Source organism: Aythya ferina (assembly GCF_964211825.1).
Source record: "Aythya ferina genome assembly, chromosome: 1".
Lineage (NCBI taxonomy): Eukaryota > Metazoa > Chordata > Aves > Anseriformes > Anatidae > Aythya > Aythya ferina.
This window is the reverse complement of record NC_140296.1, coordinates 152,595,486-152,617,618: the sequence shown is the minus strand read 5'-3', so window position 1 is coordinate 152,617,618 and position 22,133 is coordinate 152,595,486. Positions and strand designations below refer to the sequence as shown.

At 53.4% G+C, this 22,133-nt stretch overlaps 3 protein-coding genes across 14 annotated transcripts; 1 reads left to right on the top strand and 2 right to left on the bottom strand.

Moving 5' to 3' along the window:
• Positions 1 to 401: 401 nt before the first annotated feature.
• On the bottom strand, positions 402 to 9,447 carry EIF3L (eukaryotic translation initiation factor 3 subunit L). Its single transcript, XM_084506006.1, has 13 exons — positions 9,334 to 9,447; positions 9,185 to 9,233; positions 8,889 to 9,099; positions 8,246 to 8,325; positions 7,902 to 7,963; positions 6,941 to 7,010; positions 6,161 to 6,234; positions 4,959 to 5,130; positions 4,535 to 4,689; positions 3,636 to 3,806; positions 2,133 to 2,630; positions 1,372 to 1,452; positions 402 to 662 (listed from the first exon to the last, which is right to left on the bottom strand). The coding sequence occupies exons 1-13, from the start codon at positions 9,364 to 9,366 to the stop codon at positions 624 to 626; spliced, it is 1,695 nt and encodes a 564-aa protein (XP_084362132.1). The 5' UTR covers positions 9,367 to 9,447; the 3' UTR covers positions 402 to 623.
• Positions 9,448 to 9,642: 195 nt separating this feature from the next.
• On the top strand, positions 9,643 to 14,154 carry ANKRD54 (ankyrin repeat domain 54). Its single transcript, XM_084505987.1, has 8 exons — positions 9,643 to 9,833; positions 9,931 to 9,978; positions 10,900 to 10,998; positions 11,364 to 11,435; positions 11,814 to 11,861; positions 11,958 to 12,082; positions 12,359 to 12,466; positions 12,967 to 14,154. Exons 1-8 carry the CDS (start codon positions 9,689 to 9,691, stop codon positions 13,039 to 13,041), a joined length of 720 nt encoding a protein of 239 aa, XP_084362113.1. The 5' UTR covers positions 9,643 to 9,688; the 3' UTR covers positions 13,042 to 14,154.
• Positions 14,155 to 15,581: 1,427 nt separating this feature from the next.
• Positions 15,582 to 21,253, bottom strand: GALR3 (galanin receptor 3). Of its 12 annotated transcripts, XR_014688362.1 has the most exons (5): positions 21,056 to 21,190; positions 20,815 to 20,980; positions 20,609 to 20,730; positions 18,793 to 19,985; positions 15,582 to 17,763 (listed from the first exon to the last, which is right to left on the bottom strand). XR_014688362.1 is itself a non-coding variant. In XM_084505903.1 (4 exons), exons 1-4 carry the CDS (start codon positions 21,119 to 21,121, stop codon positions 19,100 to 19,102), a joined length of 1,212 nt encoding a protein of 403 aa, XP_084362029.1. In that variant the 5' UTR covers positions 21,122 to 21,253; the 3' UTR covers positions 15,582 to 19,099. The 12 variants fall into 12 exon arrangements, 10 of the variants coding, with proteins under 10 accessions (XP_084362029.1, XP_084362023.1, XP_084362022.1 ...); XR_014688361.1 differs by having other exon boundaries at positions 20,609 to 20,980; XM_084505903.1 differs by having other exon boundaries at positions 15,582 to 19,985; positions 20,810 to 20,980; positions 21,089 to 21,253.
• Positions 21,254 to 22,133: the final 880 nt, after the last annotated feature.

Genomic DNA, 22,133 nt, shown 5'->3' with positions numbered 1-22,133 from the left:
TATCCTACCCTTTCCTTTAAAAACATGTTGATTCACTTGGGAGCATTTCTACTTCTTAAGAGCTAAAAAAAAAAGAGGGGTGGGAAGGCAAAGAGGCAACCTTCTAGGAAAACAACCATGACTCGGGTTTATTCGACGTGGAACAACAGCTGAAAGGAATAATATTAGCTTGTGACTTTTTCCATATCCTGTGGAAATGCTGTGGAACAGCTCCTTTTCGCCCTGTTCACCACTCCTGCAGCCTTCCCTGTTCGCTGCGTGCAGCACCTCGTAGAGCTGCTCCCACTTACCTGCTACAGAATCAGCCCCAGACAGCACAAACCAGCAGTGGCTGCCCATAGCTCCGGATGCAATTGTGTTCTTACATGAAGGGGAGACAAAAAAAGAAAGAGAATAGCAGATACTGAATGCTCACCGGGAAAATTCCACTCCTTTATTAGATGTCTCGTCCTTCATAGGATGGTTTGAGCCAAATGAGTCTGCTTATTTAAAGTACAAAAACCTTTTGAGCCGCAGAGGATTCCAGAAATGCCAGAACCCTGGGCTCCCCTCCCTCACGGCAAAGAGAATAATCTCTCCCACCCACTCCTCTGCTCAGGCCGATTGTTGCATCCCCAGAAGCTTCAGGGTCTCTGGCCCATCTTCTTCAAGGTTCGGTTCAGCTGGAATTAGAAAAAGCAAAGGTCAGAAGAATACAGAGGGATCGACACATGCTACTGATCTCCTTAGCAGCCTTAATCCAGGGGCTCTACTCCTTCCTCTGTAAATCACTGCAAAAACAGCTCTCCTGCAGCTGCAGGCAGTGTGTGGAACAGAATTAGAGAAACTCCCTCCTCCTCCTCTCCAAGACAGCAGAGGGAGATCTGGGGAGAAGAGAGGCTGCAAAGTTCTGGAAATTGTATCTTAACAGGGTAACCCTTAGCTGTGTGCTGCTCGCATCCCCCACCCCCCCGTCTCGGGATTTTGCTGCCAAAGTTCCCAACCCCACAGCAGCCTCTGCTGGGAGAGCGGAGCAGTGACAGCACGTCACCGCCCGTCAAGTCTTTCAGGATGCTTTCTGGAGCCTCAGTTATGAGGGCAGAGGTGTGAGGAACACCACACTGGTCTAGGGACAACGCAGTCCGCAGCATTAGAAAGTGAAATTCTCCTTTTTGGTGTGGCTCGACTGGATGAGAACTTCTTACACGAGAACATACAAAAGTAAGAACCTCCAAAGTGAGCAGCTGCTGCTCAAACCACTTGCCCTTGCCCAGCAAGGCGCAGCACAGCTGTCACACACACACAAAGCACTCCTTCGTCAGGCTCTGCAGAGCCCAAACCTTTCCCTACTATTCCCACAGAGCTAACGCAGTTTTTCCTGTCTGGCCTCACCTCCTCAAACTTGTGGATCTGGCGGATGAAGAAGTCCCCATAGCGCCGAGCAACCTTTGTGTCTGCGATGTGGATCATGTCCTGGGGAAGGAAGAGCAGGAAGTCAGGAAGAGGACTGTGCTGGCAGGGAGCAGCAGGCACTGCCGGACAGGAGGGGCAACGAAAGGGGCTCGACTCCAGCCCCAGTTGAGCACCTCTCACATACCTGACCTGTGCTAGTCCCACAGCAAGCGTTGTTCCCTGGGGACTGCCTTCCCTTTACCCTCGCCTGATATGTGTCCCAAACTTGCCTTGTTATTGCACCCTCTGCATATTTTCAGCTCTCTTGGCAGCAGTTTGACAGCCCCAACCCCAATTCACGCTCTGCTTCCCTCCGCCAGCAGCTAGAAGCGGATCTAACCAGAACTGGAACATGACAAGCAAAGGAGAGACGCAGGGGACACGCCTACAAACCCGCTAACCTCACCTGACGCTGACAGCACTCTCACCCAGCCCCCACCCGCTGAGAACCCTGACAAATGATGCACTCTGTCCCGGAGAAGACATTTAGGGCCTTTTTCTCCTGGGTGTGGTAACTGCCAAAGCTGCCCGCAATACCCTGTCACTGTTCATCCACCAGCACTTCCACCAAGCGTGGCTACAGCTCCATCGTGGGCAGCCCATCACGTGGCGTGGGGACGTTTCCCACAGGCTGGAACAAAAACCTGGTGCTGCCAAAATTTGCTGGGCGAAGGAACAGGCAGCGAGGGGCAGATACCAACCTTGTCAATATAGAAGTCGACCTCAGAGGCGGACTGGAACTCCCCATCCAGCGCAGATATGCCGCTGGTCCAAACCAAGTTCTTCATCTTGTGCTTGAAGACGAGCAGCTGGATGCGAAACTCCTGTTCCGTCAGGTCCAAGAAGCCAGCGAGCTTGGCCACGGGCATGGTGGTATAGAGCTTGAGGAAGCTACGGATGGTGGAGAGCTGAGCCTGCTGCTGAACCTCGTCAGCAAAGACCTTGAGCTGCTGCAGGAAGGGCTCCTTGTGGTAGTTAGGGTGCACGTTGTCATAGTTGGGCACCACGGGGGAGAGGAATTTGGGGCAAGCGTAACTGAAGAGCTCCTCGTAGACCTGCGCGTCCCCCTTCTGCATGCGCAGCATCTTATCGCCGTACTTCTCTCGCAGCTGCAGGTGGATGCTCTCGTCTATGCGCATGGGGTACATGGTGAGGGCGATGGCGAGGAGCGCGTGCATCTGCTCGTTCTGCTTGTTAATCTGGGGCCGAGAGGAGAACCTGTTAGCCTGGGGGTGGGCTTCGGGGTTTACGGTGCAGGAGAGAAGTGGGAGCTGTGTTTTCAGAGACAGAGCCTTCACCCAGAGCACTGCTGGCCCTAAAGCTCAAGGGAACAGCAGCAAGGAGAAGGGCTTCTGGGCAAAGCAGATGAATCAAGGCTATCGTCAACGAAAAAGGGGAAATGACAAGAGGAAAAAGCCCAGAGGGGTGAATGTAGCCATAGCCACACAGAGATTGGATGGCCAGAAGCAGGTCTGATGGCTTTGGTGCAAGGAAGTGCAGAGGAGTAGGGACAGGAAAGGAAAAGAGTTTAAGTCATCTCCTACACAGACTGGCAGGGGATTGTTATCAAGGAAGAAAAGAGGGAGAAGGAAAATTCATGAGTGAGGGATGAAGCAGTTATGTGGCTAAAACTTAACACACCAAGTTTCTGAAGTGCCACGGAAATAGGAACTGCCTGATTTGGCTACATGAGGAGTTGTAAATGAATCATAAGGACGAAGAGGAGAGAATAGCAGCAGGGTAGGTAAGAAAAAAAAAAAGAAAAAAGGCATCAGAGGCAGCTTAGGTGGAGAAAGACAGCAGCTTCGTTTTAGCCATGATGAGTTTAACCAATTTGCATAGGACTATCTGATAATGGAAATGTATCTGATAACAGACGACGCCTGAAACACGGGACTGAACAGGACTGAGTTTTAAGGAGCTTTGGTAGAATATCATTAGCAGCCGACATTCATTAACAACATTACCCACAGGACAAATGCAGGTGGAACAGGGGCAACTGCACAGCGAGCAGCTAAAGGAACCAGTAACACAGCTAAAAGAAAATACTGGGACAAATGGCAAAGGAGGTCAAAGGCTCTCCAGTCACCATCAGTTTAGAAAATTAAGCTGGATTATTAGACGTGGGTTATTGGGCGACAGAGGAGGGACAGGAAAGAAGACAGCAGCATTTTCTTTTGGGAAGCCTGGACCCACTCTCTTACCATCTCGTACTTGTAGGTCGTCCTCTGAAACATGCTCTTGGTCCTCTGGATGTAGAGGAGGATGTTGGCGAAGACGCGGATGGCGTCCTGGTAACGCCGCATCATGAGGTAGGCGAAGCCCACGTAGTAATAGGTGGTCACCTGGCACTCAGGCACCCGGGAGTACATGCTCTGAGGACAGATGAACCATTAGAGGGGAGACAACCACCTCCGACCCCAACAATTACAGAAAATATTGTAGGAAACCTCACCTCACACCCTTCCCTGCATTTGCTTCCTCACTGCTTGTTAGATTATCCCACCCCCTATGTTTTCCACGGCTTCCTGCAAGCAGAAGACCCTCGCGCTGTGCCTAGTACTGCTTCGCTCAGCTCCCATTCTCGCTGTTTCCTGCCGAGCCTTGGACCAAGCCCGTGTTGCAGAGGGACTTTTTTTTAGCTGCTGTTGTCACAAGTAACACCCAACTCCAGAGCAAACACATGCAGGGTGGGAGTGGGCACAGTGAGAACAAGAAGAATCAAAAAGAAGAGGAACGAGCCATAAACCAAGGTGGGAACGATGTCTCCTGTTAGCACTGCGCTACCACTTACAGCTCAATTAATATTCCCCATAACGACGCTGCCTTGCACAACACAAACAAACCTCCTAAAGAATCGGGCGTATGTGCTCCAACAGCAGCAGCCATTATCATATGGCTTGATTTGCTGCCAAAGCTCCAGCTGTGCTCAGCACACACAAGCATGGAACTAGACGTTTCTTCCAGCTAACCCTATAAACAAACTCCCCACACCACCACCAAGCTCTTCCTCAGCTACAGGATCGATTATGGCAATTTTTCAGGAGCCCATCTTAAGAGAAGCATCTGGAAAAGGGCAGCGGAGGGTTTGCTGCCTCGTTACCTTCTTGTTGAGCTCAATGTTCTCCAGAACCTTGATCGCCTGGTAGTAATCCCCCAGCAGGGAGTGCAGGCGCAGCAGCCCCACCAGGCTGAAATAGCCCAGCATCTTGTAGAGGGAGTGGCGACCATATTCACCAGCCACGCTTTCAGGATCACCTAGGAACAAAAAAAGGAACCATTATGCTGTCCCTCCGAGGGAATGAGCTCTCCTTTCCGCACCTCTGTGCTTACAAATAAAGGAGCAAGACCTCTGGTGTACTCATTTCTCATGTAAAGCCTATGAGAACATGAGAACCTCGTCGAAATTAATCCATCCGATGCCTAAGGGTTCGATCCAGCTCCCATACAAAGAGAACAGAGCTTGGTCGAACCAAAGCAAGGCAGCAGAGACACCAACCTTGCTTGGCATCACCCAGCTGTCTCACCTCCACTTGTGTACACCTCCAGCTGTCGGTTGATGTTGGATTTGTCCACCAGGGAGTGCAGCACGTTAAGGACGCTGTGGACGTTCCAGATCTTGGGGTTGGAACGAAGGAAATCGATTTCCTCTTCAGACTTCTTGGCTGTCTTGCAGCGGTACTGGCTGAAAGACTGGAACTGTGGGCGAAAAAACAGATTGGATGTTGAGGGGCTAGTCTGGAGATGTTCAACTAAGTGCAGTACGCTCTTGAGTTGATCACACAAATGCAGTACGACAAGCTACAAGTCCCACGGAAAAGAAGAATTTAATTTGAGACCACCTAGAAGATAAAACGGCAAATTACACCACCATTAAAAGACCTACAGAAAAATCTGGTACTGTGCAGAGGCAAGCTGAGGAAAAAGGCCAGAAAACACAACCAAGTGAACAATCTCTTAGACAGTTAGGACAGGCAACTAAACACAGATTTGCTGACTAAAGAAGTAACAAAAAGAACGACCAAGTCATAAGATGTGTCTGTGCACACACACACATCCTTTTTTATATCAGCTTTCCAAGACTGCACTTGAGGAATTCCAAGCACCTCTACAATATTAAGTCACAAAGAAAGGAGTCTGTAGAGAAAAATTAATAGTATTTGAGAGCTGAATTACTGCACTCTGAACAATAAGCATAAAAATGTTTCCTGACATCAAGATCTTAGACCACAGATTTCAAATAAGGTCAGTAATCTCTCAGTGCATGCATAAAGGCCCTGCAAACTACCAAATACAAAGCTAAAGTAAAACCACGGAACAACGGAACTAGTATGAACAAGTTAATAAAGTCTTTGTGGTTATAGCAGCAGATTTCAGTCAGGCTTTGTATAAACCAGGCAAAAATGAAGCTGTAAAAAAAAAAAAAATACAAACCAAATGAGGAAAAAAAATAACACCACCACCACCACCAAAACAAAAACAGCGCAACAACTGAAACAGAAATATCAGTAGAAGTTCAGACTCCCTAAATGGCTCCTGGTAGCTTAAAAACCTGTATATTTACAACTATTTCACGTACTCAGTGTCGCACAAATAACAGCGCTCACTGAAGTCGTTTGACCTGCAATGATACCCTAGATACGAGAACGACAGAGAGGAAGATGGAAAATTTAATAGTGCTAATCGAGGCAAGGCCACCCCACAACGGCCCAGTCTCAGGGTCACGTACCTGGTATATGAATTCATCGATGATATCCCAGAGCCACTGGTTGGGCAGCTCCAGAGGAGCAGGACCGTCAGCATCTGCAAAAGATCGTTAGTAACAGATGAGAAATTAACACCTCGAGCAAGAGCGGTGGCAGAACTGGAGGCACAGACAGAACTGAGCATTTTTCTAAGCTGGGAAATACAAGAGCAGGTGAATGAAGTTTCCAGCAAGGAACTGTGTAGCTCTGGCTGCCTCAGCTGCCCTTATTTTTAAAGAACACGAGTATATATAGGGCTAACGTCTAGAGTGTGACTGCTCAGCAGCAATTCTCAGAAACTGCACACAAATTCTAAGGGTTTATCCCAGCCACTTTTCTCTGCAAGACACCTGGCAGGAAGTCACAAACATTTAAATTTATCCCAAGCGGAGCCAACAATGGTAAAGAGCTGTGAGGTGCTGCTGCAGTCTCCTAGCTCACCTTTACTTTACCTTAAAGGCAAATTTAAGCTGTAAATGAAAATTCAAGGAAGATGGAAAACTAGGTTAAGTTTTTTCTTTCTTTCTCTTTTCTCCCTTTAGAACATTTCAAAAAGCACTGTAAACTTTGGGCTTTTCGTGGTTTAAAGTTCCTGGATGTAAAGTTCAACAAATTTAAATTTATGGAAAGCTCATAGACTACTCTTCTCTACACAATCTATAAGCAAGCATCTTCCAGTTTCTCCCCCTTCCTCCAGCTTTATCCTCTCCACCCATTCTTTCTCTCCAAAGCACACGAAGCAAAACAGAATTGCAGCAACTCACTCAGGATGTAGTTGAAGAGATTGCAGTAGTTGTAGTAAGATTCAAATCTCTGCTCCAGAGTGGGGCCCCCCTGCAATGAGAAGGCAGCTCAGCCTGTTTAGTTTGAAGCGCAGCAGGACTGAATTTATAGGCAGGACAGTCAATGGTCACAGCAGTACAGAGTTTAATTTGGTGACGTTAGAGCCAATTTTCTACCAGATTTCATATTACTTTCCACAGCTTCTTGTTCTTCTCCCTTCACGAGAGACCTTGGACCCTAGACAGTATTTTTAAACGTTTCTGAAAGACCAATGAACGCAGCAGGGAATCACTCTTCCTAGAGCCACCTTCCCTGCTTCACCTGTAGACACCCATGGGCAGTTTGAGAACCTCTCACAGTGCAACTCAAGAAACCAGTCCCTCCTGTTAAAGCAAGCCTTGAACGTGGGTTAATAAAGCGACCGTTTTGAAGTTTCCATTTCTCCACCCTCTGGTCCCCATCAAAGCTACAGCTATTATTCATCTACCTTGTAAGTCACATACCTGCTCGGTTTCTTTCGTTAAACAACCAAGAACTACTCTGATTTTACTATTGACTTCAAATTGGCCTTTTTAAGGGGAAAAGAAAAAAGTGTTTTTCTATAGATTATTATTTTTTCTCTTTCCTTCTCCTCTTTGGTGCCTGTATTTCCCTCTCCACTAAGCACTCTGACCCCACACAGTATTTTAGCCACAAACAACGTGGCCTTCTCCTGTGACACCCACTCTCACCCACCCGCTAATCTGAAGAACAAATTAAGAGCCACAAAGGAACACACAAAACAAACCGATCTGTAAGTCTTGTATTTACAGCTCTACCCAGAAAAAAAACTCAACTCCCTGCCAGCAGCTCCTTCTTCCCTAACTCACCAACGCTGGGTGAGTTTTCTGGCCCAGAGAAGCCAGCGTACAACCCAACGGAAGACATGGGGCAAATACTCACGCTGACTTTGGCGTAGATGTGCCTGTAATACAGCTCCTTGTACAGGATGAGGAAAACTGCATCTGTAAACGGTGAGAGAACTGAACGTTAGCAAACCATGAGGCTCAAGCAACTGGAGCTCTCAGAGATGCCGGTGACGCTTGTACTGGCACAGCAATAAAGAGAGGCAAAAGAGGAAATTTTGTTCAGTTTTGACCTCCTGACAGGCATCTACTGATGGAGCTGCCGCAGTGAGCGAAGATGAGTGACTCAGAGATCAGTGACAGCGTGCTCCAGCTCGCTAATAAATCAGAAGTGGTTTAGTTCCTTAGCTCTCTGATAAGGAAAGAGGAAGAAATGCTCACCATTTCCAACCTGGGGGGCAATGGCCTCCGCCTCTGGCCACGGGGTGTTCTTGAAAAACCTTTCTGTCAGCTTTGTCCAGCTGAAAGATAGACACACACACAGCATGAGAAACTGATTAGCAGTACCAGAGAGCGGGAGTTAAGAGTTCACGATACAGAAGGCTTGGACTTGATGGGAAGTAGACATCCCTCCTTATTAAGACCAGTTTTGAAGCAAAGAAGAAGGGCAAACAGAGCAATTAAAATCTTTAATTTGTCCCGAAAGTGTGGAAAAGTTGCACGTGTTACTTTTACATTCTCTTTATGGTAAAGCAACGCAGGTATGGACACAAACGGGAGCACCTGTAGAGAACGGATGTGATTATACCTCACTGCTTTCTACAGACTGGCACTGCTGGGCTCACTTTTTGCTGCCAACATCCCCTGGGACCTGTATGTTCTTTCAGATGGGCCACAGCTCACCGAGGCTTGTGTTAAACGAATAGCCTAGAAACATGCTTTTTTGTTGTTTTTCCAATTTAATTCAAGCTGCGGGCTGTATTTTAAAGAAAACCCAGAGCTGGAACAAGACCATTAGCGACTCCTTTTACAAGCTGGGAGTGATTTGACCCGGTTTGCAGGGGCGATCCAGCCGGGCAGGTACCTGTTCTCGTAGATATCCTGGATCTCGTAGACCTTCTGGTCAATGACGTCGCTGGAGACGCGGCTGGCCTGCAGCTCGTACACCTTCTGGTCGATGAGATCCGACACGGTCTTGTGGAAGTACTGGATGAAGTTCTTGATCACCTCGGGGATCACCTGGTAGGTCTGCTGCTCGTACTGCCGCTCGTAGGCCAGGTCCTGCTTCGGGTCCCCTGCGAGGGGCACAGAGCACGGTCAGGGGGAGCTGTGGGGACCCCCCCCCCAGGGCCTGCATCCCCCCCCAGGGCCTGCACCCACCCGTGTGCAGGTCGTAGTCGGCCGAGTAGGCGTACGGGTCGTAGGCGGCCTGCGGGAGAGAGGTCACGGACCCGGATCAGAATCCCAATCCCAATCCCAATCCGGATTCCGATCCGGATTCGGTCCCAGCCCCCCCCCAGCCCCCTCACGTCGTTGTCGTAGTCCTCTCCCGGGTAGGCCATGTTGGCGGCGCGGCAGGAAGGAGCAGCGAGGCCGCGCAGCCCGGCTGAGGCGAGCGGCCGCGCGCGCTCCGATTGGTTGAGCCACCTGCCTGTCTCAAATTCCTCTCTCTGATTGGATGCACCACATGCCCATCATCCCCTCCCAGCTCCCGCCTCCCCGCGGCGCCCGCGGCGAGCCGCGTCTCTGATTGGCCGAGCCGAGCCGTTGCCATGGCAACGCGCTAGTCCCGCCCCCCGGCGGCCCGCTGCGCTCCGTGAGGGGATGGAGGAGGGCGGCGGCGGCGGCGGCGCCTCAGGGCCGGCAGCGGGGCCAGGCCCGGCGATGGCGGCGGCGGGGGGCGGCCCGCTGGGCTGCCTGCACGTCCTGTGGCAGCGCGACGAGCCCGCCGGCAAGATCCCGGCCCGCCGCCTGCGCAGGGCTGCCCGCCTGCACCGCCGCCTGGGGCCTACGGGCAAGGAGAGCCACGGTGAGTGGGGGAGGCCGGGCTGGGGGGGGGGGGAGGGCCCTCTGCACCCCCCCCCCCCCTCCGGGCCTGCAGGGTAACGGCCGGCTTCTCTCCACAGCGCTGAAGAGGCTGCGGGAAGCCGCCAACGGGAACGATTTGGATACAGGTGAGGCGGCGGGCACCGGCGTAAGGTGCCTCAAGGTGATGGGTACAGGCTGTGGGTGCTGTCAGGGCTGGAAGGGTGCGGCTTGGCGTCAGTCAGCAGGTCAAAATGGAGACTGAAAGGGTCAGGCTTCGTGAAAACGCTGTTTGTTTCATTCTGTGCCTGTGTTTGATACATCGATGCCCCTCTTTGTAATCCTGAGGTGTTCCCACAGCTCGAGGAAAAGCAGGCAGCTCTGCTGGGTGGAAGAGCGAGGGGAGCAACCGCAAGGAGCTGATGATAAAGCTGCTGGGGCTGTTCGTTAGCTCGCTTCCATACATCTCTTAACAATATATTCGTACCGCCACTCTTAGGGCAAAAACCAGGAGCTGCAGGTGAACCCAGGAAGTGGCCTGTTCAAAACAGATGTGGAGAGGTAGTTTTTCCTCGCTGGGCGGGGTTACGCTGTGAAACTTCCCATCGCGGGTCCGCGCTGATGGGCAGAGTTCACGCAGATGCAAAACACGACTGCAGAAATCCGTGAACAGCCTGTGGAGGGCTGCTGACCACACGCTGCTATTTCTGGCTTGGGAAGCGCCTGAGATACAGATGACTCAAGGCTCGCATCCTTGGCATCTTTGTATGCTCCATTTGCTGCTGTTCGTTCTCGGAGCCTGAATATTTGGCTAGGTGGATCTTGAGCGTTAGCCATTACAGCCGTTGGCTTGGCTTTTAAGGCAGTTTCGGGAGCTGATGAAGGCTGTAGCAGGGGGTGGAGGGCGTGTTGCTGGTTCTGCTGAGCCTGGATGCTTGCTGGAGCTGGCTCACGCCCGGCTGACGGCGTGCAAAGTCCACATTTAGCTGCGGAGGAGCGGGTGGCGTCACCCCTTTCTGATCGGGTGCCCCTGCAACTTACCTCCTCCTCCTCCTCCTTGGTGCTGTCAGTGCAGCAACTCCTGGAGGATGGAGCCGACCCCTGCGCCGCGGACGACAAAGGCCGGACAGCCCTGCACTTCGCCTCCTGCAACGGCAACGACCACATCGGTGAGTGGGGAGGGGGCGTTTTGGGGAGGGGATGTTCTTCCTTTTGATGCAGCACCTAACGGAAAATGCCGATTCTGCCTGTTTTATGGCACAGCTGCCAGCTGAATTCCAGCTCTGGGACTTGCAGTCCCCCTCGCTGGGGTGGGAGCAGCAGCAGCTCCCAGCAGTGGGGCTGTGCTGGTTGTAGGATGTCTTTAGCCCCAGTCCTTCCTCTCCGGGAGTGGGGGAGCTGAGAGAAGCACCCCTAACGCAGCTGCGGAGCGGTGGCACGCCGCCTGCTGCCAAACGAGGCTTCTTTCAGCAGCAAGGTGCAGTCAGCGGGGCGGAGGGAAGGGACTGACCTGGCTCTGTGTCACTGCTTCCAGTGCAACTGCTTCTGGACCACGGCGCTGACCCAAACCAGAGGGACGGGCTGGGGAACACTCCCTTACACCTGGGTAAGTGCCACACAGCTCAGCTCTGCGTGCGGGGAGGTGAGGTGAGCTCTGCATTGCTCTTTTTTCCTTTGCATCTTCTTTCCTGTGCATCACGGCACGCGTCCCCAGCTTGAAGAACTTCTGAGGGATTCTTTCCAATCCCTTCGTCCCTCATGAGGGCGTCGGGTCGGATTGAGAGAAAATCCATTCCCCTGCCTCTGCTGGCCCCAAGATTTGTCCCAGAGGGAGTACCCAGGCTTGAGCATGCGATGACACTTAACAGTGGGGCTCTTTCTCATGGCAAAGAGCCTCGGGAAGGTGGCAAGCTGCACACCTGAGCAGAAATTTTGCTTTTTGCTGCTACCTCTGAGCTGTGTGTCCTGTGTTTTCCCTCCCCAGCTGCCTGCACGAACCACGTTCCCGTCATCACCACGCTGCTGCGCGGAGGTAACGTTTCCTCTCGAACAGTTACAGCCTGCCCCTGCCCCGCTGGCGTTCCCCGGTCTTTAAGACAGCCCTCGCTTTCTCTCCTTGCTCCTGCAGGGGCCAGAGTCGACGCCTTGGATCGGGCCGGCAGAACCCCGCTGCACCTCGCTAAATCCAAGCTCAACATCCTGCAGGAAGGGCTCTCCCACAGCCTGGAGGCCGTGCGCCTCGAAGTGAAACAGGTAAAGGAAACGCTCCCACGTCCCCGGGAGGTGCTGCAGCCGCTGGCGGCCTCCTGCGTGCTATAGCTCACATCTTGAGCAGCTGTTTTAAAGTCTAAAGCCTTTTTCTAGTCTTTTAGCTGCTCTGGGGAGAGTTTGGCTTTTTCCTTCCGTTTCCGGAGACCTTCCTTTTTCCACCCCGCTGCTCTGAATTTTTAAATTTCAACTTCTTCCCGCAAAAACGCCCCAGCCTGACGGGGCTGTCTGATGTTCGCCTCTTCTGCCTGTGGGTTTCAGATCATCCAGATGTTGCGGGAATACCTGGACCGCCTGGGGAGGCATGAGCAGAAGGAACAGCTGGACGACCTCTGCTCCAAGTTACAGATGACCAGCACGAAGGAGCAGGTAGGCAGCGCCGGGTGACTCACCTGCTCACGCGGTGGCTTCTGCGTTCAAGAGCTGCTACGTGAGCCAGGCAGCTTTAAAGACGGGCTTGTGGACGTGTTCTTGCTCGCTCTGGGTGACGTGGCCGAGTTACGCGGGGACTTGTGGGACTCCTTCAGCTGGAATTCAGGAGGCAGAAAGCATCAGGGTGTCCAGCAGCGCTGCAGAGAAGCTGGGCACCAGATGTGCCGAGGCATTTTAAGGCCAGGAGGCAGCACAAACGCACAGGGTGCCTTCGTTTTGCCCGTTTGGTTGGTTTTATTTTGTTTGCTTCTCTTTTTTCTGGTACAAAGGATTGGCCCTCGAGCTTAGAGGCCGTGGCCGTGATGCTCCCTGTTGAGTTCTGAGTAATGCAGCAACGCGCTTCTATCTTCAGGGCTGGTTAGACGAGCTGGAGGTCAAGCATCAGCCTCCTCAGGCTGCTTTCCCCTGCCTGACATCCAGCTGTGTTCTTCTGGCAGGTGGATGAGGTTACGGACCTCCTCGCCAGCTTCACGTCGCTCAGCCTGCAGATGCAGAAGATGGAGAAGAGGTAACGGGGCTGCTGGCCCAGGAGGAGAAGCCTTAGAGAAGGCGGCGCAGACTTCGCAGGCTGATGAATGAACGTTTTTGCCGGATCCGCGCTCTGGCTGGTGCTCGGACTGCCCCCGTGGCCCCACGGTTGCCTCACGGGGAGGCAGCGGGATTTGGACAGCAGAGTTGTGCGGCTGAGACTTTAGGGGAAGGAAAAAAAAAAAAAAAAAGAAGAGTCGTTCTTTGGATCAGAGGGGCTGGCGCTGAATAGGATACCCCTCTCGGAGGTATTCTGCCTTGTCCTAAGCGCTTCAGCTCAGCACAGGTGGTGGCTGATGCCACGAGCAGTCACGAGCCAGCCCAGCTCGCTGCCTGGAGCAGGCATCTTCTGCCACCACCGCAGCACCAAACAGCACGGGGGGTGGGAAGCGGGCGCCCCGGACAGCAGGCGGCTTTGTGCTGGGAGAATGACATGCACTTTATTCTGCATGGTAGCAGCTGAGCAAACACACCGCCTGCAGAAACGCGCAGCCAAGCTTAATCCTGACTGTCCCCAGGGCCTGCAGACAGAGGGCAGAGAATCGGGCCGGTTAGGGATGGGATACGAAGCTTTTAAGCAAACTAACAGCTTCCTCCGGGCACGGTTTATAAAGCACTGCTGAAAGTTAATGCTTAAATCAACGAATCACTTGTGAAAGTTACCCAGGTAGGCAGTTCGCGGGTCAGGGTTGCCCCGGCGCAAAGATAAGGATTAGGGGCTGACCCAATGTTCGTGCGGTTTTAGGCAGCCACGCTGCAAAAAATCAAAACAAACCAAACCGACACAACCCCACTGCAACTGACTTTTCTGTTTCCTGCTACTGGAAAATGTTTTCTCTAACGGCTGGCCTCCTGTCTAGGAAAAGGGCAGCTGGAGCTCCGAGCTGAGATGCCAGAACACGCAGTGCTTTTAGATGGGGTCACGCGTTGGTGCTGGAAGCCACGGTTAGGACAGCGTTGTGGTAGGGCTGGAGCCATCACTGTGAATAAGGTTACTTGGTTAGGGAACGCTGGATGGGAAGGGTGGGAGACAATCTGACCTTTTTGTATTTTGAACTTCAATAAAATCCTCTCGGCCTTTTTTTTTGGGCTCCTCAGCCAGCTCTCTCTTTTCGGAGCGGCTCATCCCTCTTTACCTCCGTTCCAGGCGCAGCGCCAGGCTCTGCAACTGCCGCTTTTGAACCTGGTATTGAAATCAGAAGCGGCGACACGAAACTGTTGGACTTCAAACAGCCGTCTGTTTGCAGACCAAGGTACACGGCTGTGCTGCGGAGAGGGCGAAGGGATTAATCAGGTGCTAGGGAGGACGTTGGGCAGGGCAGAGGCTTCACCAAGAGGTCCCTGCGAGAGGAACGGGTGACCCGTGTGTCCGGCTTCCTCCCACCTCAGCTTGGTGGCCACGTTCACCCGGCCGCCACCGCTTCTGCACTCAACAGCCTTGTTGCTGAGGAGACCATTAGGTTTACCCGCCGAGCGGGCGGATGAGGTGCTCTTATCGCTGCAGTTACCTTGGCTGCTGATGGTGGCTGCAAACCCGACGCCGCTCGGGAGCTTTCCACCCCACAGGGAATTCGCTTAGCGGAGATCCAGCGCTGAGCTTTTAGCCCGAGCACTCAGGACCTCGTTGTCCACAGCTCTTCAGGCCTTCGATTTGCCTGGTGCTGGAGCTTTTCCGTAAGTGCTTCTCGCTCTGTGCTTGGAGTGGAAAGGTGAGGGTGCTGCAGCCACCCAGGAGTGTTTTTGCCTTGCCTCTCACAGCACTGCCGCCTCCGCGGGAGGTGAGGCAGCGCTGGCGGGCCCCTGGAGGCTGGCACAATGAGCTGAGGCAGCTGAGAGCAGCCTCATCGCTGGCTTTGCTGCTGCTTCAGTGGAAACAGATAAAGAAAATGGAATCTGATTTCCAGTGGGGAGAAAAATAGAGAGGAATCACCCCACGCCGTTTGTTGGGTCAGCTGGCCGTGCTCCGCAGCTCTGTCTCAGCAGGGAGTCAGGTGCTGGGGAGGGAAAGAAGAGGGTCTGGGGGAGAAAGCGAGCGTGGCTTCACGCCGTGCTGGGAGCTGCTCCCGGGCTCCATCTGCTTTTCCTTCTGCTCCTGGCACGACGTTTTGAGCCTCACCCAGCAGCTTTTCCCCCTGCCCTCGCACCCTGGCCATGGATTTGCCTGCACAGCCCGGAGGTGTGAGGTTGGTGGCAGCTTCCCACAGAGGTGTCTGCTGCTGTAATGAAAACAACAGCACAGGGCTTCACTCTGCTGTTTATTTTGCCATTAAACTCGGTCCATCTCCCTTTTTCCCTTGCATTACGCTGCCAAGCACCGCATTTCAGGCCTTCCTCGAGTGGCGGTGCCCATCCTCTTCCTCAGGGCCATGGCGCCAGGCTGCCAGCAGGCTCTGGCAGGCAGGACTTGACCCAAAGCCCTGCTCCCCCCTCACCGCTGTACCTCCAAATGCACTTTAATTAATTCCCCTCTTTTACCTTTCCAAATCCATCATGGTAATGATCCTCCGTGCTGCTGAGGAAGCCCCGTGAAGCATCTCCAGCAAACCTCCCGCCCTTTCAGCTGCTTCCTCGGCTCGTTCAGCGAGCAAGGGGGATTTCATCTCCTCCGTCATGGAAAGGTACTGGCAGAAAGATGCTTTCCTCATGCACTGCACCCAGCCAGTGTGGGAGAGCGGCCCCGAGCCCCAGGGCCCAGGGAATGGCTCGGGGGAAGAGCCAGCAATTTGGATTAGGAGGCTGATGAAGGAGATGCAGCAAATAGCACTCATCTGTTGTTTTCTTTCATTCTTTTTTTTTTTTTTTTTTTTTTTTTTTCTTCTGAAAGCTCTGAGAGGGGAAGATACCATGTGGTTTGCAGAAGAGCTGAAATAATCAGCTGGCAGCCCGCTAAGCCTGGTCACGGATTAGGAACCAGAAGACAGGCGGCTAAACCCCAAAGCAAATAAGCAGAGTTTCCTATAGCTAACGGGCTCACCGGGGAAAGGCCCACGTACCAGGAGCAGCACAAAACCAGCAGGACATGCTGTCCACGACTGTCACCTCACCCCAAAGCCGTCCCTTGCCTGATTTTATGGCAGAGGCAGCTGCCCAGCCTGCTCTCACCACCCCACTGAGCTGTGCTCAGCCACTGCCTAGGTGCAGCCAGCCCTGAGAGGGTTAAAGCCAAGCTCATCAGCCCGAGTGATGAGAAGTAGGGAAGAAAATATAAGCAAGTAATCATTAATTAAGGTGAAAAGCTGGAAGCAGAGATTGCCGAACGCTAATCAGTCTGACGGGGAGGCTGCGTGCAGAACAGCAATCAAGCTCCTTCAGCTTTAATTACAGCCAGCTTGGTATCAAGGAGAAGTCACATTTTCTTCTCCCCTAGCTTTGAGCCGTTGGACCAGTTGGAGCGTGCGTGCTGTTACTGGGCCGACTGGAATTCCCTCCTGGCTATGGGAGCTCCCCAAGCCAGACACAGCGTCTGCCCTTCCCGCTCACGTGCTCCCCAAAACAGGGGCTCAGCCCCAGAGAGCTAAGGAACGGGAGCTTGGGCTTGCAGAGGCTTGCTGGGCTAAATGAACCTTCTCACACAGGTTTTCTCCTGTCCTCTTTGTCCCGCGTTATTTAGGCTTCACCCCAATACACAACACTCAGCCCTGACCTGGTCTGCTCCCTCTGCAAGCAGGGCCCACGAGGAGCAGGATCGGAGCAACCTGACCACTGTTCCCTTCTCCCTCCAGCACTTTGGGCTGCAAAATGGGCCTTTGCATCTGGAAATGATGCAGATTTTTGTACCCGGAGGCTGGTGTGACATGCCAGCAGGCCACCAGCCACTGTGTCACGCACAAAGGGTGGTGGCAGCGAGCTGCAGGACTAGCGAACCCCCATGGAGGTGGGCAAAGCACACTGGAGGTATTTCCAGAGGAGAAGCAGCCACCACGGAGAAAAAGAGGGCTGGGAGGTGAGGGAGGCTCGAGGGGCAGAAATCGACATCAAACACTTAAGTGGGGAAAGAAGAATAATCCCCAGCGCAGCAATGGAGTTGACCTCAGCGTGGGGAAGGGGGTGTCCTTGCAGCTGAGCTCTAACAAGCTGCACAACAGCATCAGCGAGGGTTAGAAATGCCACGTCGCCTGGGAATTTGATGAGTGGGCAGGACAAAGCAATAAGGGAAGATTTACGCAAGCAGAGGCAGGGGATGTGAAGAGAAGAGGAATAAAGGGGGGTGGGAGGGTGTAGCTCTGCTGCGAGGTCTGCAGCATCTTGCACGCACCAGACCCCCAGATCCCATTGCTGCCAGGTGTCCTCATCCCCACTCTACAGTGCCCATAGCACTGAAAGTGTCAGAGAACAAGGACAAAGCCAAAATTTTTTCACCTATGACCGCAGCCTTCAGCTGCATCTCCAAGATCCCACCACACACAGGGGCAAGGAAGGACACCGGGGTTTCCACAGCCCGTGCAGGGCTTGGGGCACCACTGACAGGGCCGTGCTGCCTCCATCGATTGCATTTGGCATGCTGGCATTTGGCAGTGGGCTGGCAGTAAATGGCTCCTCTCCCCCAGCTGGGGCTCCCTCGCTGTCTGAATTAGCTGTGAAGTGAGCAGCGTGGTCCCTGCGGATTTCCAGCCTGCAGTCTGCCGCACCACCTGGCCTCTGCGTCTCCTCCTGGAAAACCAGCCTCAGGGGCCTTGCTGGGAGGGTTAGCTCCACGCACGTGCTGGCTGCGGGCAGCGAGAAATGAACTGTCAGGAAAAAATTGCCATCCACCCCATTCAGGGCAAAAACGTTCACTCCGAAACCTACTGATGCCATGACAGTCAGCTCCAGCACGAAACTCTGGAGTGTCCCACAGTGTCACTGCCCTCACTAGACACTTTTTGCCAAGCTTTCTCTTTTTCACCTGCTCTTAGGGCATTATCAGCATAGATCTGCTTCACGGTAGAGGTTACACACTCAGGAGCCACACGGCACTGAGCAAATGCCATCTGCAATTAAGGAAAACGAGGGCTGTTGCAAGCATGCAATATTTACTGTAAATATTGAGCTGGAACAGCGCAGTGGCAGGTTTAACGCTTTGCAGATAAGGCATCTGAGGTCTGGCTATGGGATTTTGGAGGGGGTTGTTGAGCTGTGCAGCGCTCGAGCTCAGCTTTGTGAGCAGGGATGCTCGGCCCTCCTGTGGGGTGTCGTTCAACTGCTACCACAAACAAAGCCTCCTCTGTGGCTGTTCAGGGCAGGGTGGCCAACAGGGAACAAAGCAGGGGTAAGTCTTGCTCCCAGGAGGACATGGGTCCCACAGAAGTCCCACAGCGATGAGCGTTGTGGAAGATGTCCCAGCCCACCGGCTGGTGTAGGCCTCACGCTCTCCTGGAAGCCCTCTCCATTAGGTTGGAAGGGGCACTGAGGAGAAAAGATTGAACTAAGTGCATGTGGGTGCCACCACAATTGTCATTACATGGAAAAAAAGTGTCTTGCCAAGTCAGTAAACCATGCACATGGAGCTAATTCCACTGAATAGCATCACTGCTCAGAGAGCAACACGTCCTTCAGTCCCAGGAGGAAGGGATGAAACTCCTCATGATGAAGAAATACCAAAAAGAAGGCAGAAATCCTTCAGGAATTTGCAAAAGGCAGACAGAAAGTAAGAAAAAGGATGAACCAGGTGGAACAACATGGTGGGAGGAGGAGTTTGGGGTTTGTTTAGGAAAAAACGAGGGACAGACCTCTAGGAGACATCCTCCATCAAGTACTTCTGGTGAAGCAGAGTCAAGGGAAGAGGCTGGTCTGTTCCTCCTTGAACTTCAGAGAAGCCCCAGGGAGGGCATGCAGATATGTCAGCACCCAAACCTTTCCATTCTTCACATCACATTAATGTGTCCCTCTGTTTTGCATCTGTATGGTGGATTGTGCCAGTCCTAGACAAGTGGTCCAGTAAGCGGAGGTGAGTTTGAGCAACCAGTTGACCATTGCCACAGGAGCTTTCAGCTTGGCTGTGCCCCACATTATTCTGGAATAATTTTCCACCCACCGGCTGGAAAAGAGGTTTCTTTGCTTTGTTCATTTGTAGTGAACGGTCAGACACTCCTGAGATCTTCTCGGAGGGGTCATGGCTAGGAGATTGCCAGCTGTTACCAAGCTTTCCTCCTCCAGCAGTTCCTTCTGAGCAGAGGCCATGGCATCTTGTAGCTGGTGAGTCCATGCTCTGGCATGGTTGGCACCTTCTGCATCCCTCCTCCTGGTGTTCTCCCGTGGGACCTGGGTCACCTCCGTGTTGCCTCCATAGAAGCCTCCAGTGCTGTTGGTGAAACCTTTGCCCACGTTGACCACGTGGACTTGATTTCCAACTCGCTTCTTCTTCTTCCTGTTCTTGTTCTGGAAGAAGAGGCAGGTGAAGACCTGCTTGAAACGCTTTCGGAAGTGCTTGGAGATGAGGGCATAGACAATGGGGTTGAGGCAGGAATTGGCGTACGAAAGGCAGTGGGAAGCCAGGCGGCAGGCATACGTGGCTCTGTTGAAGGGGAAGTGGCCAAACCAGAAGCAGAGGATGACCAGATGGTGGGGAAGCCAACAGAGGCAGAACAAGATAGCAACAGCCACAATCATCTTGGTGACCTTCCGCTTGGCCTTACGGGACTCTGAGATCCTTTCAATGGGGTCTACAGAGGTCCACAGGAACTTGATGGTCCTGGCGTATGCCAGGCTCACCACAGTCACGGGTAAGAGGTATCCAAAGACAAACGTGAGGATGTCCAGAATCTTTCGGCGCTGGTCCTCCCAGATGGGGACGCAGATGGGCACCCCGTGGTAATGGACAATCTGGTAGTAACTGAGGTAAGGCCCTGCAAAGAGCAGGGACAGCGACCAGATCACTACGATGGCCACTCCTGCGTTTCGGGTGGTACGGAGATCCCGGGACTTCAGCGGGTAGCGGATGGCCAGGTACCTGGTGGGGAGGGGAAGGAGAGACCAGGCATAATGCGGGTGGGATATCTCATTGCCCTCCAGCCCCGTGGAGCTGCCATCTAGGCAGCCTTTCCTGTGCAGCCTCCCATTTCTCCTCTTCCCCACCTTTCATGAAGGAGGGTTATGGTGAGCTCACATAGCTAAAGGGATCATCCCAACGTGGAGCTGGGAATCTCCATCACCTTGTGCTAGCTCAGGAGGGGCAAGCAGTGTGCCTCTTGAAGCGGGGAAGAGGGCAGGAGCAGGACACAGAGGACTCCGTGTTTCTCCTCTGGTGCACTGTTTCCCTGGGTTTTAGCACTCTTGGTTTTGTATGGTGAACACCAAGCCTCAGTGCATGCCTGTACTCCTCCTGCTCAGGTGAGAAAGGGAAAGGGCTGGGTAACCAGGCTGAGAGCTTGGCTGGGTGCTGGGAGAAGGCACAGGGAGATGTGGAGGAACAGTGAGAAGCTGGATCTGCTGGCCCTGCCTCTAGGGAGACCCTACGTGCTCTTCACAGGACATTCAACAAGGTAGGGACTGATCTTTCCCTTACCCCTTAGCTCAAGAGTGGCGAACACATTGTCCCTGAGCTGAGGGACCGAGATGGGAGGGGACACTTGCCTGTCAATGGAGACAGCAGCCAGGGTGAAGCTGCTGGCGTACATGGTGAGGTAGATGAGAAAATGCACGGCCTTGCAGGCAAAGGCCCCGAAGAGCCACCCGTCCAGGGTGTAAATGGTGGCCTGGAAGGGGACACAGCAGACGATGAAGCACAGGTCGGCCATGGCCAGGTTGAGGATGAAGAGGTTGGTGGTGTTATACTTCACTTGGCCGTTCCGTAGCAGCACGGCCAGCACCAGCCCATTCCCCACGGTGCCCAGGAGGAAGATGAGGGAGAAGATGATGGGCACGATGATCCCTGCCGCTCGCAGCTCCGGGCTGTCGGAGGAGGCATTCCAACCCCCTGGCATCTCCCCATCCGACAGCAGGGCCCTGCGAGCAGAGACAGAGAGACAGCCTGGATTCACGCCCCCATCACAGCGTCCCCTCTCCCACCAACTCACCTACATTCCTCCTACAATCCCCAAACTGCTTTTAAACCTTTTGGGATTTCTTGCTTTGGCAAGTCTTCATCCCAGCTGATGTTCAACCAGGCTTGGCCAGGGCCACGAGAACACAGAGAAGGAACACCCCCTGGCAGCAGCACCCTGTTGCCTTTAATGTGCTTTCAAATCAGAGCTCAACAGGTCTCTGAAAAGCACAGGTGGGACGCATTTGATCCATGGGTGTGGGGTATTGCTGACCCAACAGAAGGTGCAGGCAAAGGAAATTTGGCTGCTGGATCCTATCTTGTGATGTGGGAGAGGAATGGGGGGGAGACCTCAAAACACAACCAAATAGTCATCGCAAAGGAGTGATTTACCCCAGAGCTCGAGGAGCGAGGTGCTGACATTTGCTGCCAAACTTCCTCCAGCACTGAGTAACACCGTGCTCAGGCGGGGAGCGCAAACACCCGCTCTCCTAACGAGCCTTTGCCTTGTTGTTCCATCATTAGAACAAATTGTCCTTGGCTGAGCAGCAACCAAGAAGGAAAGACACCGTTATCTAGCAACTGTTGACATGCAATTAACTCCTTTTGGGTCGTGCGAGCTCTTTCACCCCGTGCTCCCCCATCTCTCTTCTCATGCCGCTTCTCCTTCACATCACCCTCTGTGCTGTGCTGGCAGCTCATCCCTGGCTCTCAGCTCCCCTCTGTCCTACTGGTGACTGCCCAGCTCCTCCATCCCGGCCCTGTGGGACCTTTCTGCACCAGCAGAAGCCTGCGGTGTCCCTCTGGGCCCACACCTCGCACGTAGGCTGCGGGGAGCCGTGGGCACAGGCTCACCCCTGCCCGGGGAGCCCCGAGGATGTGAAGCTGGCACTCACCTTTGCGAGGAAGGGCCTTCAGCTTCTCTGCTTGCTCAGGGGAAACCTCCAGAAGAGCCTGGGCAGCGGTGGCGAGGAGGAGGCAGCCCTTCATCCACGTGGGACAAGGACAGTTTGAGCAGTGCCGTCACCCCTGCCCGGTGCTCCAGCGCTCCCCGCCAGCCGCCAGCTCTGCTCTCTTCTCCTCCTCACTCCCGCGCTCGTCTCTCTCCTCCTGGAG